This window comes from Phyllobates terribilis, unplaced genomic scaffold (genome assembly GCF_046119375.1).
Source record: "Phyllobates terribilis strain yellow unplaced genomic scaffold, ASM4611937v1 Scaffold_703__1_contigs__length_788473, whole genome shotgun sequence".
In the NCBI taxonomy this organism is placed as follows: Eukaryota; Metazoa; Chordata; class Amphibia; order Anura; family Dendrobatidae; genus Phyllobates; species Phyllobates terribilis.
In genome coordinates this window covers 496283-513580 of record NW_027363463.1, presented here as the reverse complement: position 1 = coordinate 513580, position 17298 = coordinate 496283, and the positions used below count along the sequence as shown (strand labels likewise).

General features: G+C 43.7%; 1 protein-coding gene across 1 annotated transcript; it reads right to left on the bottom strand.

Annotated features, from left to right (window-relative positions):
- Positions 1–9636: 9636 nt before the first annotated feature.
- On the bottom strand, positions 9637–13916 carry LOC141236387 (microtubule-associated serine/threonine-protein kinase 4-like). Its single transcript, XM_073668250.1, has 4 exons — positions 13908–13916; positions 13757–13856; positions 12343–12404; positions 9637–9726 (listed from the first exon to the last, which is right to left on the bottom strand). The coding sequence occupies exons 1-4, from the start codon at positions 13914–13916 to the stop codon at positions 9637–9639; spliced, it is 261 nt and encodes an 86-aa protein (XP_073524351.1).
- Between the last annotated feature and the right edge of the window lie 3382 nt (positions 13917–17298).

Here is a 17298-nt window from a genome sequence, read left to right as displayed (position 1 = left end):
GATGATGATGCAAATATTCGGAAGATAAAGTTCTCATCGTCCTCACTTGTGCCCTCCTTATCCTCTGAGACCAAATGGTTGTTTTCATCAGAGTGATCTACAAGACATAGGTAAAGAAGGATTGTTAGAGGGTGTCAGTATAACACAGTCACTATATCTCACTAGGTTACTAGATGATACAACGTAATATAAAGAATACATGAAAAAAACCTCCTGTACAAAATTAGGGAAATAGGGATACAGTACGAACCCATGGTCAACATAGCTGAGATCCATGAAACATGGATAACATAGTAGACCAGAAAAACCATGTGGAAATATTTGAGCCTTGAAGTCAACATTCACATTGTTGGTGCTGTAGACATGTACATACCTGGCAATGGGGACGAGGGTGGCAAGATGGTAACAGCATCGTCTGTATTACATACAGGAACAGATTCTTTCTGCCTGTTTGAAGAAGAAAAACATGTAAATCGTAAGTAAACACAGTATAAAATGGGTTGTCTCACTATACGAACACTGACTATAAGGCCTAATAGGACATTTGACTGTCATAGTGGGGAAGGTTTTCTGCTCAAAATTACCTTCCATGGATCAGAACACAACTACCAAGAATGTCTGGCAAGTAATACTACAGCTCTCCTACAGAGTAGGCAGTGCTAAAAATGCATGACATGCCACAATTATGGGCTGTTATCTTCTGCATTTTCTGAAGCCAAAAGTACAATGACAACCAGGGGAGGAGTCCTGAGGAGATAATTTGCATATTCCCACTGCATTTTGGGGTAAGTGAAGAGTCTCCGCGAGCTCAAAGAACACTGGATTTTGGCTGTTGGAGCTGAAAAGAGGACATCGGTAAACCAGGGGAGGAGTCCTGAGGAGATAATTTGCATATTCCCACTGCATTTTGGGGTAAGTGAAGAGTCTCCGCGAGCTCAAAGAACACTGGATTTTGGCTGTTGGAGCTGAAAAGAGGACATCGGTAAACCAGGGGAGGAGTCCTGAGGAGATAATTTGCATATTCCCACTGCATTTTGGGGTAAGTGAAGAGTCTCCGCGAGCTCAAAGAACACTGGATTTTGGCTGTTGGAGCTGAAAAGAGGACATCGGTAAACCGCGCGCCGCATTTTGAAGCATTTTTCACTGTTTTCAGAACATTAACAGTAAGAACATGGAAGAGTCCAGGAGCCATTTGGTGAGCTGCATATCCTGCTACATGTTCACAGACTTGCCAGTGGAAAAGCCAAACTTCACATGCCAGAAATGCAAGCTTGTGTCCCTGTTGGAGGAAAAGTTGCGAAATCTAGAAGAGAGGTTAACTACCTTGAAAATCATTAAGGAAGGTGAAGAGTTCTTAGACAGAGCAGAATTATCTCTTCATGATTCAGAAAGAGAAGAAATTCGAACTGCACCTGACGAAACAGAGGAATGGAAGCATGTGACCCACAGAAGCAGGAGGATCGAGAGGCAGTCAGCTCCCATACTGCTCAGGAACCAGTACCAGGCTCTCACGCAGGAGAACCTTGAAGAAATACAGCAAGATAAGACTTTGCCAGCAATGAATAACCTTGTAAGCCCTCAGAATCCTCCTGGATGGAGAAAGAAGAATGTTGTGAAGAAAAAACGAAGAGTGGTGGTCATGGGGGATTCCCTGTTAAGAGGAACAGAGGCCGCTATCTGCAGACCAGACATAACCTCAAGAGAAATGTGCTGTCTTCCTGGAGCAAAAATTAAAGATGTGTCTGACAGGATATCAAGACTCTTCAGACCTACAGATCACTACCCATTCCTGCTAATACATGTGGGGACAAATGACACCGCAAGAAAGGACCTGGAAACCATCTGCAGTGACTTTGAAGACTTAGGCAAGAAAGTGAAAGAATTGGGAGCGCAGGTGGTCTTCTCATCCATCCTCCCAGTGGATGACCATGGAACAATGAGGTGGAATAAGATTCTACAGGTGAACAACTGGCTACGTCGATGGTGCCGTCAACAAGGATTTGGATTTCTGGATCACGGGATGAATTACCTATACGATGGACTACTTGCTAGAGATGGGGTGCACCTTACGAAGACTGGAAAACATGTATTTGGAAGTCGCCTTGCTACACTCATCAGGAGAGCTTTAAACTAGAACAATGTGGGAAGGGAAGCAAAAGGCCAGAAAAAGCCATACAGCTGACAAATACTATTGAGATCTCTGCTACTGGAAGTGGAAAGAAAGAACAAAGACAAAAAAATCTAAATAAAAATATGGGAGGAAGAGAAACCAATCAAAAACTAAAATGTTTTTATACAAATGCACAAAGCATGGGCAACAAACAAGGAGAATTGGAACTACTAATGCAGGAAAAGAAATATGATGTCATTGGAATCACTGAAACTTGGTGGGACGATACACATGATTGGAATAAAAGGCTAAAAGGATACAACTTATTTGCAAGAAACAGAATTGATAAACGAGGAGGAGGTGTCGCATTGTATGTTAGAAAAGCGTATATCTGCACAGAGATTGAAGCTTCAGAGACTGGGAGTTCTGTGGAAACTGTTTGGGTAAGAATACAAGGAGAGAACAACGGAAAGGACACCATTGTAGGCATTTACTACAGGCCACCTGGGCAAGCTGAAGATATGGATGAACTCTTTATGTATCAAATGACCAAGTTCTCCAAAAAATATGACGTAGTGGTCATGGGAGATTTCAACTATCCAGACATTTGTTGGGAATCTCTCTCAAGTAAAACTAACAGGTCAAGCAAATTCTTATCCTCTCTTGCTGACAACTTTATCTTCCAAAAGGTAGGGGAGAAAACAAGGGGATCTGCTACTTTGGATCTAATCCTTATAAACAGGGAGGAAATGGTTGAGGAGGTAAAGGTGGCTGGGACCCTAGGAGGCAGCGATCATGCTATTATAGAATTTTGGATAACTAGAGGAGGAAGACATGTGAAGACTCAAACTTCAAGGTTAGATTTTAGAAAGGCAGATTTTAAGAGACTCAGAAAGAGAATAGGAGGGATCCAATGGCTGGATGTCCTTAAGGACAAAAATGTCCAGGAAGGATGGGAAATTTTTAAAAATGAGATTCTCAAAGCACAATCGTTAACAATCCCGAAAAGTAGGAAGAATGGGAAGCATTTAAGGAAACCAGGATGGATGAACACAGAACTTAAACACATGCTAAAAAGAAAGAAAGAAATGTTTATTAAATGGAAAGAGGGAGGCATATCTAAAGAAGATTATAATGCAGTCTGCAGATCCTGTAGGGCACGTATCAGGTTAGCTAAAGCTGACAATGAATTAAGGCTTGCAAGAGATGTCAAAAGCAATAAAAAAGGATTTTGGGGATATGTCAAAAGTAAAAGAAAAGTCAAAGATGCTATAGGATTTTTACAGGATGAAAATGGAGAAATGGTAAGAGAGGATGTTGAGAAGGCCGAACTTTTTAATTCCTATTTTGCATCTGTTTTCTCTCAGAAAGAAAATGTAACCTCAACTGATTTGCACTGTCCTTTTAAAGGAATAGAAGAATCCAAGTTATCTGTAAACAGAAAGATTGTGAGGGAATATTTAGCTAACATAAATGAGTTCAAGTCTCCAGGTCCAGATGAATTACACCCCAGAGTACTGAAGGAGATCGTAGAAGAAATTTTAGAACCACTCTCCATAATCTTTGAAAATTCTTGGAGAACAGGAGAAGTCCCAGAAGACTGGAGAAGAGCAAATGTTGTTCCTATCTTCAAAAAGGGGAAGAAGGTGGACCCAGGGAACTATAGGCCGGTGAGTCTGACTTCTATACCAGGAAAGATCTTTGAACAAATTATTAAACATCATGTATGTAAGTACCTGGATAAGAATGAAGTGATTAACCAGAGTCAGCATGGGTTTGTAACTAACAAGTCATGTCAGACTAACTTAATTTCCTTCTATGACAGAATCACTGACTGGGTGGATCAGGGAAATGCTGTAGATATAGTATATCTTGACTTCAGCAAAGCATTTGACAAAGTATCTCACACCATCCTTATTGAAAAAATGACCGAGTATGCAATGGACCAGGCAACTGTTAGGTGGATTCATAACTGGCTTAGTGATCGGACTCAAAGGGTGGTTGTAAATGGCTTCACATCCAGCTGGATGAATGTCTCAAGTGGGATACCACAGGGCTCTGTCCTGGGACCTGTATTGTTCAACATCTTCATCAATGATTTAGATGAAGGAATTGAGGGTAAACTGATTAAATTTGCTGATGACACAAAGCTAGGAGGGATAGCTAATACTAGAGAAGAGAGAGAGAGGATTCAAAAAGACCTAAATAAACTGGAGCTGTGGGCAGCAACCAACAGAATGGTTTTTAACAGGGAAAAATGCAAAGTACTACATCTGGGCAATAAAAATGAAAAAAGCATATACAGAATGGGAGGAATAGAGCTAAGCAACAGTACATGTGAAAAAGACTTAGGTATACTAATAGATCATAGACTGAACATGAGTCAACAGTGTGATGCAGCAGCAAAAAAGGCAAATACAATTCTGGGATGTATTAACAGAAGCATACAGTCTAGATCACGTGAAGTCATTATCGGTCTTTACTCCTCTTTGGTCAGACCTCATCTGGAATACTGTGTACAGTTTTGGGCACCACATTTTAAAAAAGACATAGACAAACTGGAACAAGTTCAGAGAAGAGCGACCAGAATGGTGACTGGTCTGCAAACCATGTCCTATGAGGAACGGTTGCAGGATTTGGGAATGTTTAGCTTGCAAAAAAGAAGACTGAGAGGAGACTTAATAGCTGTCTACAAATATGTCAAGGGCTGTCACATTGTAGAAGGATCATCTTTATTCTCATTTGCACAGGGAAAGACTAGAAGCAACGGGATGAAACTAAATGGGAGGAGACACAGATTAGATATTAGAAAAAACTTTTTGACAGTTAGGGTGATTAATGAGTGGAACAGGCTGCCACGAGAGGTGGTAAGTTCCCCTTCAATGGACGTCTTCAAACAGAGGCTGGACAGACATCTGTCTGAGATGATTTAGTGAATCCTGCTTTGAGCAGGGGGTTGGACCAGATGACCCAGGAGGTCCCTTCCAACTCTACCATTCTATGATTCTATGATTCTATGACCATTAACCATGAAGCGGTGAATGCTGCATTTGATATTTATGTCCTATATTTGGTGTTGTGTACATAGATCAGCCTGGAACTCCCAGTAATGAAGTAATGACCCTTTATAATCTACTCACATTTCTGAGATGTTTGTGTTGGTTTCTGGTGTATACTCTGGAGGGGCATTGGGATCCTCATTGTTCACCATCCTGGTAGCGATGATACAGAGCTAAATACGGATAAAAATAAGATATAAAATATTTTTTTTATGTACTTTTAGAGTTTTTTTTAATTTTTTTTACATATTTTGGATTTATTAATCACATACTTACTTTACAAAGCTTTTCAGAAGATGACGTAAAATTTTGGAAGTCAAGGCTCTCATTGTTCTCACTTGTGCCTTCCTCATCCTTTGAGACCAGATGTTTGTTTATATCAGAATGATCTACAAGAAATAGGTAATGAAGTATTATTAGAGGTTGTCAGTATAACACAGTCACTATTTATCACTAATATTAATGGGAACAGATGATCACATATTAGGGAAGATGAGACAAACAGTCGTTTAGTCTAGATAGCGTCTCCTTCTACTTACTGATAAATAAGCTGGTGTCTGCGTCTGAAACAAGCTGAGGAACATACTCCAGCTCCTGGCTCAGAATGATGTCAAAGTCCAAGTCACTCAGGAATGGATGAACCTTGATCTCAAATGCTCCTCCTAGAAAAAGAAAAAGAAAAGTGATGCGGACATAGTCAGGGATGGCTCCATATCTGGACAGTTTATCGTAATCTGAACTAATGACAAAACTGAGCCGACATGAAGGAAATAAACTGAAAGTCTTAGTGTGGAGAACTAAAAATACAGTAGATGAGCTGATAGAGAAATGCTGATCTTCATGGACATGAGCGATATGTTCTTGGTCTAATAAGGGAATATTAATACTAGTATATCTGTTACCTGTCCCAAGTCTACGCACAGGATTTCTTCTGAGCAGCTCAGTGATGAGATTCTGAGCATCCAGGGGTGGAGCGCGATCACAATTCCAAATTAGTTCTCCTGTTACATAGAAAATTACAGAAAATAAAACCTCTTTACTGGACTGTAACATAAAGCAAAGGAAATAACTAAACAAATGTAACCAATCAACGCAATGATCGGATTATTCTACTCACCAATGACAACCCTTTTATAAAGCTCAGTGAGGGAATCAGCATCAAATGGTACACATCCCAGCAGGAATTTATACAGGATGATCCCCAATGACCACCAGTCAACAGGTCTTCCATAGCCTTCTTTCAGGATGATCTCTGGGGCTATGTAACATGGGGTGCCACAGAACTGGAAACCAACAGAACATAGAGATGAGAATCGATGAAACAATTATTATGACAAGATATCATCGTTAAAACACAATGCAGAAGATAAAATATTAGTGGAAAAGTTCTCTAGAAAGGAAGAACGTAGAGAGGAGACAATAGTGTGATGAGATTTGCAAATAACAAGCTAAGTTCTTGTAGGTGATGCTGACCTCACGGTCCTGGAACTCTCTGGAGATGTCCACTGCTAATTCCTTGTAGGTGTTGGTTTTCGGTATCATTAGACCAAGTTTTGAAATCCCAAAATCGGTAACTTTAATATGTCCAGTAGATGTAATCAGGAGGCTGCAAAAGAGAAGATGGTTTTAGCCTCACAGACTGAATGATAATAAATGACAACTTTCCCCACTTTATTATACTACGGGGGCACTTACTTTTCCGGCTTCAGGTCTCTGTGCACCACACCGTAACTATGCAGGTATTCCACGGCAAGTACCGCCTCTGCAAAGTACAAGCGGGCCATGGGGACAGAGAAAGGACCCCTGGTGCTTAGAAGGGTCTCACAGTCTCCACCTATAGAAGAAAGGAAATATGACCGGTGAGGGGTTTATACAGAAGATAACCATGATATACCACGAGCAGATAACCATGATGTATAATGAGCAGTGAGCGGAAACATCCTGGGGAGATCACACAGATAGTGGCGTACATAAAAATCACAAGACCCCATATCAAAAGTTGTAATTGCCCCCCACCCTAAAAAATAAAAAATAAATATATTTATATCCCTGTTGAAGCAGCTGGGTGTTCTCACCAGCAATACAACTTTTAAGGCCATTTTAGAGTATGATGCTCCCAAAAATGCCCACACCCACACTCAATGAGTATGGTATCCCCACAATGAATCCTCCTAAGGAGGCCACCACTTAGAAGGAGGCCAGCCACAACCCCCTACTCGGTGTGATGGCACCCACAGCAACCCACCCACTCAGGATAATGGTTCCCACAGTCCCTCACACAATATAATGGTCCGCATAACTCCCCACTCAGTATGATGTCCCCACACAGAATGGGGGCCTCCATACAGAGTGAGGACCCCCACAGCACCCCACTTAATATGATGACCTCCACTCAGCATTCACAGTCCCCCCATATCTAGTCATACGGCCCCCTTTCAGTATTTTGGCCCCTACTAGCCACCTACTCAGTATTTTTGCCCCCACCAGCCCCACCTCCTTGAAGAAGCAAATACCGCTGAAATTGTGATGACAGGTGGAGGGATGCTGCCCACTGCCGAGCGTCGACAGACCCCCTCCGACTGATGAGCCCCATAGCGCCCCTGCACCAAGATCAATGAATTTACGATCATCTTGGTAATAGATAACCTATAGTAAATGCTCTGTGGGGAAGTAACCAACAATGTCCTAATGATATGAGCAGTGATAAGATGAAAGCAGACATGGGCTGAATATAATACAATAGATGTGTCTTACCTCCTACATACTCCATGACCATACACAGGTGAGATCTAGTTGGAAAGGAGCAGAGCATGGAGACCACAAAGGGACAATCAGCAAATGTTAAGATGTCCCTCTCCAGAAAGGCCCATTCCAATCTCTGTGCAGTATTTAGGTTCCGCTTAGCCATTTTCTTCATAGCAAAGGTCTGGTGTGAGTCTTTATGATGCACTAAGTAGACGGCCCTGGAGAGAAGGAGAATCCATCGGTTATAATAAATCCTTATTAATAATCCATCTATAGAAATCATTATATGTTTAATACTGGTATCCAAGGGGTAACATTTCTCCTTGCGGAGAGTGACATGTTAAGCTTGTCAAGGTGAGGAGACTTTTAAGCCTCAATGATCGTCTGGGAAATATGCAAATTGTCTCTTCAGAGAGGAAGAGAACTAGAACTCTAGTGCCACCTATAGGAAGTAGTAATCCTAAAAGTCAATATCGACCCTTTAACGAGCCTTATCACATGACATGGAATAATAGCCATAACCAAAATCTCAATTTTCGGACACTATGTTTTGGGGTACAAGCACTCATCAGTGCAAAGTGTGAGATATGGTTTGGCTGTTTGAGAGGCATCTGACCGGGATCCAAGCGGTAACGTTTCTCCTTGCGGAAAAAGCCATGTTAAGCATGTCAAGGTGAGGAGACTTTTAAGCTGCAATGCTCTTCTGGGAAATATGCAAATTGTCTCTTTTCAGAGAGAAAGAGAACTAGCACCCTAGTGCCACCTATAGGAAGTAGCAATCCTATTTCCCAGAGGAGCATTGCGGCTTAAAAGTTTCCTCATGTCCGCAAGGAGAAACGTCAACCCCTTGGATACCGGTCAGACACCTCTCACCCAGTCAAACCATATCTCACACTTTGCACTGAAGAGGGGCAGTACCCCAGAACACAGTTCCTGCAAATTGAGATTTTGGTTTTGGCTATTATCCTAAGTCATATGACAAGGCTTGTTAAAGGGTCGATATTGACTTTTAGGATTGCTTCTTCCTATAGGTGGAGTTCTAGTTTGCTTCCTCTCTGAAGAGACAATTTGCATATGTTTAATACTAGAAGTCTGGCCGCCACTATAAATCCACATCTAGAAATGCATAAAATAGCACTACATAGATCACCTATGGGAGGTCTCCACAATGCCACTTCTGCCGGAGCCATCACCCAGGTCACATTATAGATACGAGAATCTATCGAAATTCTCTTTGGGCAGATTCGCTATAACTGACCAAATACAATTTAATGCAAATAAAATTGGTCCAAAATGAATGTGCTCCAGGGCTCTCTTCTGCTGCTGAGGCCAGTGATTGGGCCCACATGGTCATGGTGGAGGGTGTAGATGTCATTGACGTCAATATGGTGACACCCTTCATGTGACCATGTGTAGCCAACTTCTCTGATCAGCTTCATAATGGAGCCCCCCCATCAAAACAAAGATCAGAGTGGAGAGCAGAAAAGCTCAGGTGGAGGAGGCAGCATAAGAACAGATGAGGGTCTAGCACAGGCGAATGTAATAATATTATATTATTATATATTATATTATATGTAATTATATTATTTAAATCGCTTTCCTTACAGTTTGATTTGCTACAGATCATATAATTTCCCTATGATAACACTGAATGGCAGAGTGCAGGGGCAGAAGCATTGTCATAGGGAACCCTGAGAAATGTGGATTATGGCAACAGAAATCTCACCCAAAATTTCCACTGCTGATGAGTTTGGAAGTTTCATAGTCGCTCATATGAGGCTTTCTCGCCGGAACCAATGAATCCATCACGCTCTATAAAAGAATAAGAAATAATACTGATTTATTGAAGATGCAGGAAAAAAGTTACAGATGCAAAAACTTCTCCCCCCATATTATGTCCCAGATGATTTACACTGATATGATGTTGGGAGGATACAAACCGGACGCTGGGCAGACCTGGCGCTAGCACCCAGCACACCCAGGCAAGTGCCGGGGCCCTGAGTAGGCGAGGGGCCCACTTGCTGTCGGGCACCCTGGCGCGCTATGGGACCGGTGAGCAGAGGAGAGTGGTGCCAGCGCCAGCTAGTGGGCCTTGCTCCCCCCCCCCAATGCTTGCCCAGGACCACGGCCGGCACAATACTTGCTTCTCCACAGCTGGTGAGCAGTGAGGTGAGCATTTGATTTTTTTTTTTTTATGTATGGAGGTATGGGGCATTATATGGGGGGAGAAGTGACATCCTGCATGGGGCATTATATGGGGGGGAGGTAGGGACATCCTGCGTGGGGTATTATATGGGGGGGAGAAGTGACATCCTGCATGGGGCATTATATGGGGGGGAGTGACATTCTGCATGGGGCATTATATGGGGTGAGAGGTGACATCCTACATGAGGCATTATATGGGGGGGACATCCTGCATGGGGCATTATATAGGGGGGTGACATCCTGCATGGGGTATTATATGAGGGGGAGAAGTGACATCCTGCATGGGTCATTATATGGGGGGGGGGGAGTGACATCCAGCATAGGGCTTTATATGGGGTGAGAGGTGACATTCTGCATGGGGCATTATATGGGGGGTGACATCCTGCATGGGGCATTATATGGGGGGAGTGACATCCTGCATGGGGTATTATATGGGGGGAGAAGTGACATCCTGCATGGGGCATTATATGGGGTGAGAGGTGACATCCTGCATGGGGCAATATATGGGGTGAGAGGTGACATCCTACATGGGGCAGTATGTGTTGGGGGGACATCCTGCATGGGGCATTATATGGGGGGTGACATCCTGCATGGGCCATTATATGGGGGGTGACATCCTGTATGGGCCATTATGTGGCGTGGGACATCCTGCATGGAGCATTATGTGGGGGGGACATCCTGCATGGGGAATTATATGGGGGGTGACATCCTGCATGGGACATTATGTGGGGGGGATATCCTGCATGGGGCATTATGTGTGGGGGACATCCTGCATGGGGCATTATGTGGGGTGGGACATCCTGCATGGGGCATTATGTGGAGGGGACATCCTGCATGGGGAATTATATGGGGGGTGATATCCTGCATGGGCCATTATGTGGGGGGGCACAGCCTGCATGGGGCATTATGTGGGGGGGCACAGCCTGCGTGGGGCATTATGTGGGAGGGACATTCTGCATGGGGAATTATATGGGGGGTGACATCCTGCATTGGCCATTATGTGGGAGGGGGACATCCTGCATGGGGCATTATGTTTGGGGGGGGCACAGCCTGCATGGGGCATTATGTGTGGGGTCAAAGCCTGCATGGGGCATTATGTGGGGGTCACAGCCTGCATGGAGCATTATGTGGGGGGTCAAAGCCTGCATGGGTCATCATGTGGGGGGCACAGCCTGCATGGGGCATTATGTGTGGGGTCACAGCCTGCATGGGGCATTATATGGGGGCACAGCCTGCGTGGAGCATTTTATGGGGTCCATTATTCTATATGGAGCAATATATGGAGCTGATAATACGGTATAGAGGACTATGTGGTGCCATTATACTGTGTGGAGGACATTACTGTCCGGTCTGCACTGTGAGCTGTGAGGATTCGCCGCTTTCTGAGTTATTGTGGAATTTACAATAGATATCGCTCATGTAATGTAAGAAGTGAAATCTTCGGGCTTGTACTATATATATATATATATATATATATATATATATATATATATATATATATTTATCTGCGGTATCTGTGCATCATGAATCGTGGTATGTGTTAAAGGGGCCACTGAGACTCTTTCGCCCAGGGCCCACAAAATCCTGGAGCCGCCCTGCAACGGTCATCACACATTACTATAACATTCTGGATAATGTGGGAGATCACACAGAGGAGGACTTACAGGTAATCTGTCACCAGGTGTTTGCTATGTATTCTGAAAGCACCATGATGTAGGGGCAGAGACCCTGATTCCAGTGATGTGTTACTTACTAGGCTGTGTGTGGCTGTTTCAATAAAATCAGTAGATTATCACTAGAAGACTATCTGTCTAGCCAGGTAGTCCTATTGCTCTGTACCCCTGCCTCCACCACTCATTAGCAGCTTTCTGCCTATGCACAGTGTACACAGAAAGCTGCCAATCAGTGGTGTGGGCGGGGTTATACAAGACTCAGCATTCAGAGCTCTGCAGCAGAAAAAAATAGTGATTTTATCACAACTGCTCCACCGAGTAAAGTAATCAACACATGGAATCAGGGTCTCTGTCCCTGCATCATGCTTCTCTCAGACCAAATAGCATAAACCTGGTGACAGATTCCCTGTAATTCAAATGTAATTAACACCATAGGGTCATCTACACTTAGAATAGAGACGTCCCATGGTTGTATGGGGGATAATACTGGACGAGTCATTCACACCCCATGATCTGATGACACACACGCATCCCCCTCTATGATACTTACGGATTCTTGGATCTCCGGGATCTCACTAATTCCATTGTTAGGATTCGACAGCTCAGTTGTTTCTGAAATAATGATGAAGAAATGAAATGTATTAGAGGATATTATTCCTACATAGATAATACAGCAATATAACGGAGAAATGACAAGATGTCTGTAAATGGGATTAATACTCGTTATATGGGGATTCTAAATATAAGAATATACGGGGAATCCATAGATAAATGTAATGTAAATGATGGAGGAACCCCTTCATAAATAACAAAAGACTGACCATCACTTCCGAAAAGAAAATGGGTGTGAACAGGTGCATACTAAGAGTAGCCATCCAAATACATAACTAACAAAGTTGCACTCTGTAACGCTATAGCATGTAAACATGAAATAAATGAAATTTGAATTGCATTACTGCTGTAGAAAATAGGATAAAAGGAAGATACTTAGCGCATAATTTGGCCAATTCATGCATGGCCAGCAGCCACGGCAAGGTGACCTTCTTTTTCTGGGTGCATGCCAAGTAGCCACGGCAAGGTGACCTTTTTTTTTGCTGGGTGCATGCCCAGCAGTCACGGCAAGACGACCTTCTTTTGCTGGGTGCATGCCCAGCAGTCACGACAAGGCGACCTTCTTTTGCTGGGTGCATGCCCAGCAGTCACGACAAGGCGACCTTCTTTTGCTGGGTGCATGCCTAGCAGCCACGGCAAGGCGACCTTCATTTGCTTGGTGCATGCCCAGCAGTCACGGCAAGGCGACCTTTTTTGCTGAGAACCTATCTCCACCCATCAGCCCGGGGTGGTTTTAATTACAACAGGATCCTACCTACCCATATAAATGTAGGCTTCAGCCTAGGAGAGGATTCACATTAGGAGAGGATTCCAACAAAAAGATCGCCTTGTCATTGGCTGCTGGGCATTCATGAATTGGCCAAATTATGTGCTCAGTATCTTAGTTTTTTCCTATTTTCTAGAGCAGTAATGCAATTTAAATTTAATTTATTTCATGTTACTTGCTATAGCACTGCAGAATGGACCCTCCATCACATGAATGAGGAACCCCCCACCCACGCTGCACATACGAGTGATGGTAAGAGAGCTGAAACATAGGAGAGATTTGCAAATTAGCCTGGAAGTGCACTGGGGGCGTGTCACTGCACTTGGATTTCTTCTTTCACGCCCCCAGCGCACTTCCATTCTGATTTGTATATGGTGTCTACTTTACATTTCTCCTGACTGGCACATTGGATTTCTACAAACAATTATTATTAGGGGACAATGGCCTATACCGTCACACCACTACTTCTATATGTAACAATGTGCTGCCAGGTTCCCATTACACAGAGTAGAGAGTAAATCTAACATTATCCTCCGTCCTCTGTAATATCTGGACATTCCTTGTAGAAGGTCGGGTGATCGCTCACCTGTAATCAGATCGCTGTTCAGCTCCGGCTGACTCCTATTAGGGTCAGGGATTTTCGGGGTCACATTTTGCCCATATTTGGCGTCGCCTCCTGTTGTTTCCTGATAGATATAATATATATAATTAATATGTGGAAGATTTCACTAAATCACCAAATACATAAATCATGAAGGACTAAACCAACATTTACAGATGCACCAATTGTAACGATACAAATCCCGCGCCATCTTCAGACCTTTTCTCAGAAAGTCTCCTCAGATACGGTGGATTAAGATACATCTATTAATATTGATCCTTACCGGGCGTTCCAATGAGCGTTCTAGTATAGACAGGACTTTTTCAGCCAGTTCTTTAAAGACAGACAAATCTTCAGTCTGAGATCTTTCTTCAGCCTATAAAGAAGGAAAAATGGATAGGAGAATTTTGAGATGAGAGCGGTCAGAATGGAGGCGGAAATTGTATGTGACATCGGTTCTCTGTCTGCAGATACAATGACTATATAATGTATTTGGGGACTCGTTGTGTTTTACCGTATTTTTTGGACTATAAGATGCCTTTTTTTCCAAAATTTTTGACCTTCCTTCTAACACTCTCGCACCCCTCCAATCTATCCTAAACTCTGCTGTCTGACTAATACACCTGTCCCCCCGCTATTCCCTGGCTTCTCCCCTCGCTCCGCCAATCCCTTCACTGGCTCCACATTACCCAGAGACTCCAGTTCAAGACCCTAACCTTGGCATGCAAAGCCACCCACAACCTGTCTCCTCCATATATCTGTGACCTAGTCTCCCGATACTTACCTCCGATCCTAACAAGATCTTCTTCTCTACTCCCCTCTTATCTCCTCTTCCCACAATCGCATACAAGATTTCTCCCGTGCATCCCCCCTACTCTGGAACTCTCCACCCCAGCATATCAGACAGATTATTAATAATAATAATTGTCTGAATGTAGCTTACCAGGGGGGTGGCTGTGGTGGAGTGAGGTCACAGGAGGTAGGGTCACTGCTGTAGGAAGCCGGCAGTAGAAGTGGGGCGCTGCTGCGGGCCCCGAGCTGGGAGGAGCGGCGTATCCAGGAGGTGCGAGGCTGCGGGCCCTGGGCTTCAAGGAAATGTTAGCGGTGATTTAGGAGGGGAGTCCCCGCTTTGCCCATTGATTTTCTGGCAGTGGGCTTCAGGCAAATGGCCACTGGAGGCAGTGCATGTGAAGATTTAGATCTCGGCTCAATGACGAGCTGAGATCTCAATTTGCGTATTGGCCATCTCCAGCAGCCTACTTCTTGAAGCCCACTGCAGAGAAATCAATAAGCAGAGCAGGGCCTCCCCTCCTGAATTACCGCTAACATTTCCTTGAAGCCCAGGGCCTGCAGCCTCGCACCTTCTGGACACCCCGCTCCTCCCAGCTTGGGGCCCGCAGCAGCGCCCCACTCCTACTGCCGACTTCCTGCAGCAGCGACTCTGCCTCCTGTGACTTTGCTCCACTGCCACCACCCCCCTCAGTAAGCAACCGAAAATTCGGACTATAAGACAGACCCCCATTTTATTATAATAAATGTTTTTCCTATTTTCCTCCCAAAAATTTTTGGTGCGTCTTATGGTCTGCAAAATATGATATATTAGAAGAAAAAGCTTCTATCTCTCCATTATTATCTATCAATATTGAGATGCTCTGTGCAGAGTGTCCGCCACTTACCTGGTGTAGTAATGTCCTGATGTTCTGAAGTAAATCCGTCAGATAGTCTGACGTTAGACGACGTTGTCGGTGTTTGGTCAGGCAATCCTTTACTAGCTCCATCACCAGCCGGTGAGTGAAGCTGAGGACGCCATCGGGTGGTAGAAGCACACTGTTAGGACGATTGATCATAAGGATCAACAATAGTGCTTTTACCTGAGGAATGTCCAAAACAATTCCAGCCATAGTGAAAAACTGCAAGTGCTATCAGTCACTATAGAGCCAAGAAAGGCACGGGTGAGCCTATGTGCATTGTATATATAGCGACTGTGAGCAGTGATGTCACCATCACCTGTGATGTCATCACGGAATCTTGTGATAGAATCTTCACGGAGCAGCTCTGCGCAAATAGAATGCGGCCTGGTATTATATAAAGTGAAAACACCATACAATTAACTACCCATGTTATCATGGCCGTTCTATTTTATATCCAATTAGAACACAACCAGGATAAAGGTGTGTTCACAAGTTGGATTTTGGCAGCATTTTTTTTCTACCCCAAAAATCAAAGGTGGCAGGAAAAACGCTGCTTAAAATTCAGGTGTTTTTACTTGTGTTTTTTTTTCCATTCATTTGAATGGGTGAAAAATGCTGCAAAACCTCTGAAAGACTTGACAAGCTGCAGATTAAAAAAAATGCAAAAAAACAGCATGTGAATGAGATTTCCAAAATGTCATTCACTAAGATGGTACTGTAAAACACAGCATTTTTGCTGCAGAAGAAAAAACAGTGAATACACCCTAAAGATATCCTCAGTCATATTATGGGAAATATTGTATATTTCGCATTTATTATCTCACGTGTTTTTCTTCACCATAGAACTTTTAAGGCTGTGTGCCCACTATGCGTTTTTTAGGCGTTTCTGCAGCGTAACTTCCGCCGCGGAAACACTTAAAAAACGCTTGGTGATAGGTCTGCAATGGTCCCCAATGATAATCCGCATGTGCTGTGCACATGCTGCGGAGATTTCCGCTGCGGATTATCATTGCGGAAAAATCCGCAGCACGTCTATTAATTTTGCACAGTCGCTGCGATTTAGCCGCCATTGACTTGCATTGGAACGCATAACATCCGAATGACTACAAATACACATGTGGATATTATGCGACTCAATGCGTGGATGGTACCCGGGTCTGGAGATGAAGAGACTCTCCTCCAGACCCGGGTACCATAGTACCTGTAGTTAAAATAGAATTAAAATAAAAAATAAACATATACTTACCTTCTGATGGCCCCTGTCTGCTCCAGGAGGTGCTGCTGGCTCTTCGGCTGCTCGCGGTGGTAAAAGGACTTTCCATGACGCCATTTAGTCATGTGACAGGTCACGCGACCGCTGACAAATACAGGGTATAAATGACAACATAACATATATACAAGTATATTTTGTCCTTGAGGTCACGGCGCTTCCGTGACCGGGTGTCCATTTCACCCAACAAGGTGAAGTTTTCCACGGTGTGGGGACCTGTTTCCATAAACCTCAATTTCCTGGCCTTGGGCGTGACGACAAGGCTGAGCTCTCTACTTTGGGCCACAAGGAGGCCACACCGGACAGATTTTTCTTCCGTGGCCATCTTCGAAAGAGGGCACCAAGTGCAACTATCTACAAGATAGTTCCGCTTATTCAGCGTCCATAACCTGTTAGTCCATGAACTAGAAAGACTGGAAAAACATAATTAGCAACCAGGCAACAAACATAAAACATTTACAATATACAGCATTTAGATCTTCCAGCGAGCTGGTATTTGCCCCCTAGTGCTCCGGGTTGACCTGCGTAACCCACTGTCTGGTGGTGGTCTAATCTGACTTTCCCCA

Bases quoted from the DNA above. Each gene is read 5' to 3' on its own strand.
- LOC141236387 (XM_073668250.1), bottom strand. The intron at 12,405-13,756 runs GTGAGCGATCAC...TCATTATTTCAG, and splicing joins GAACAGCGATCTGATTACAG to AAACAACTGAGCTGTCGAAT. The intron at 9,727-12,342 runs GTAAGTATCATA...ATTCTTTTATAG, and splicing joins TCCCGGAGATCCAAGAATCC to AGCGTGATGGATTCATTGGT.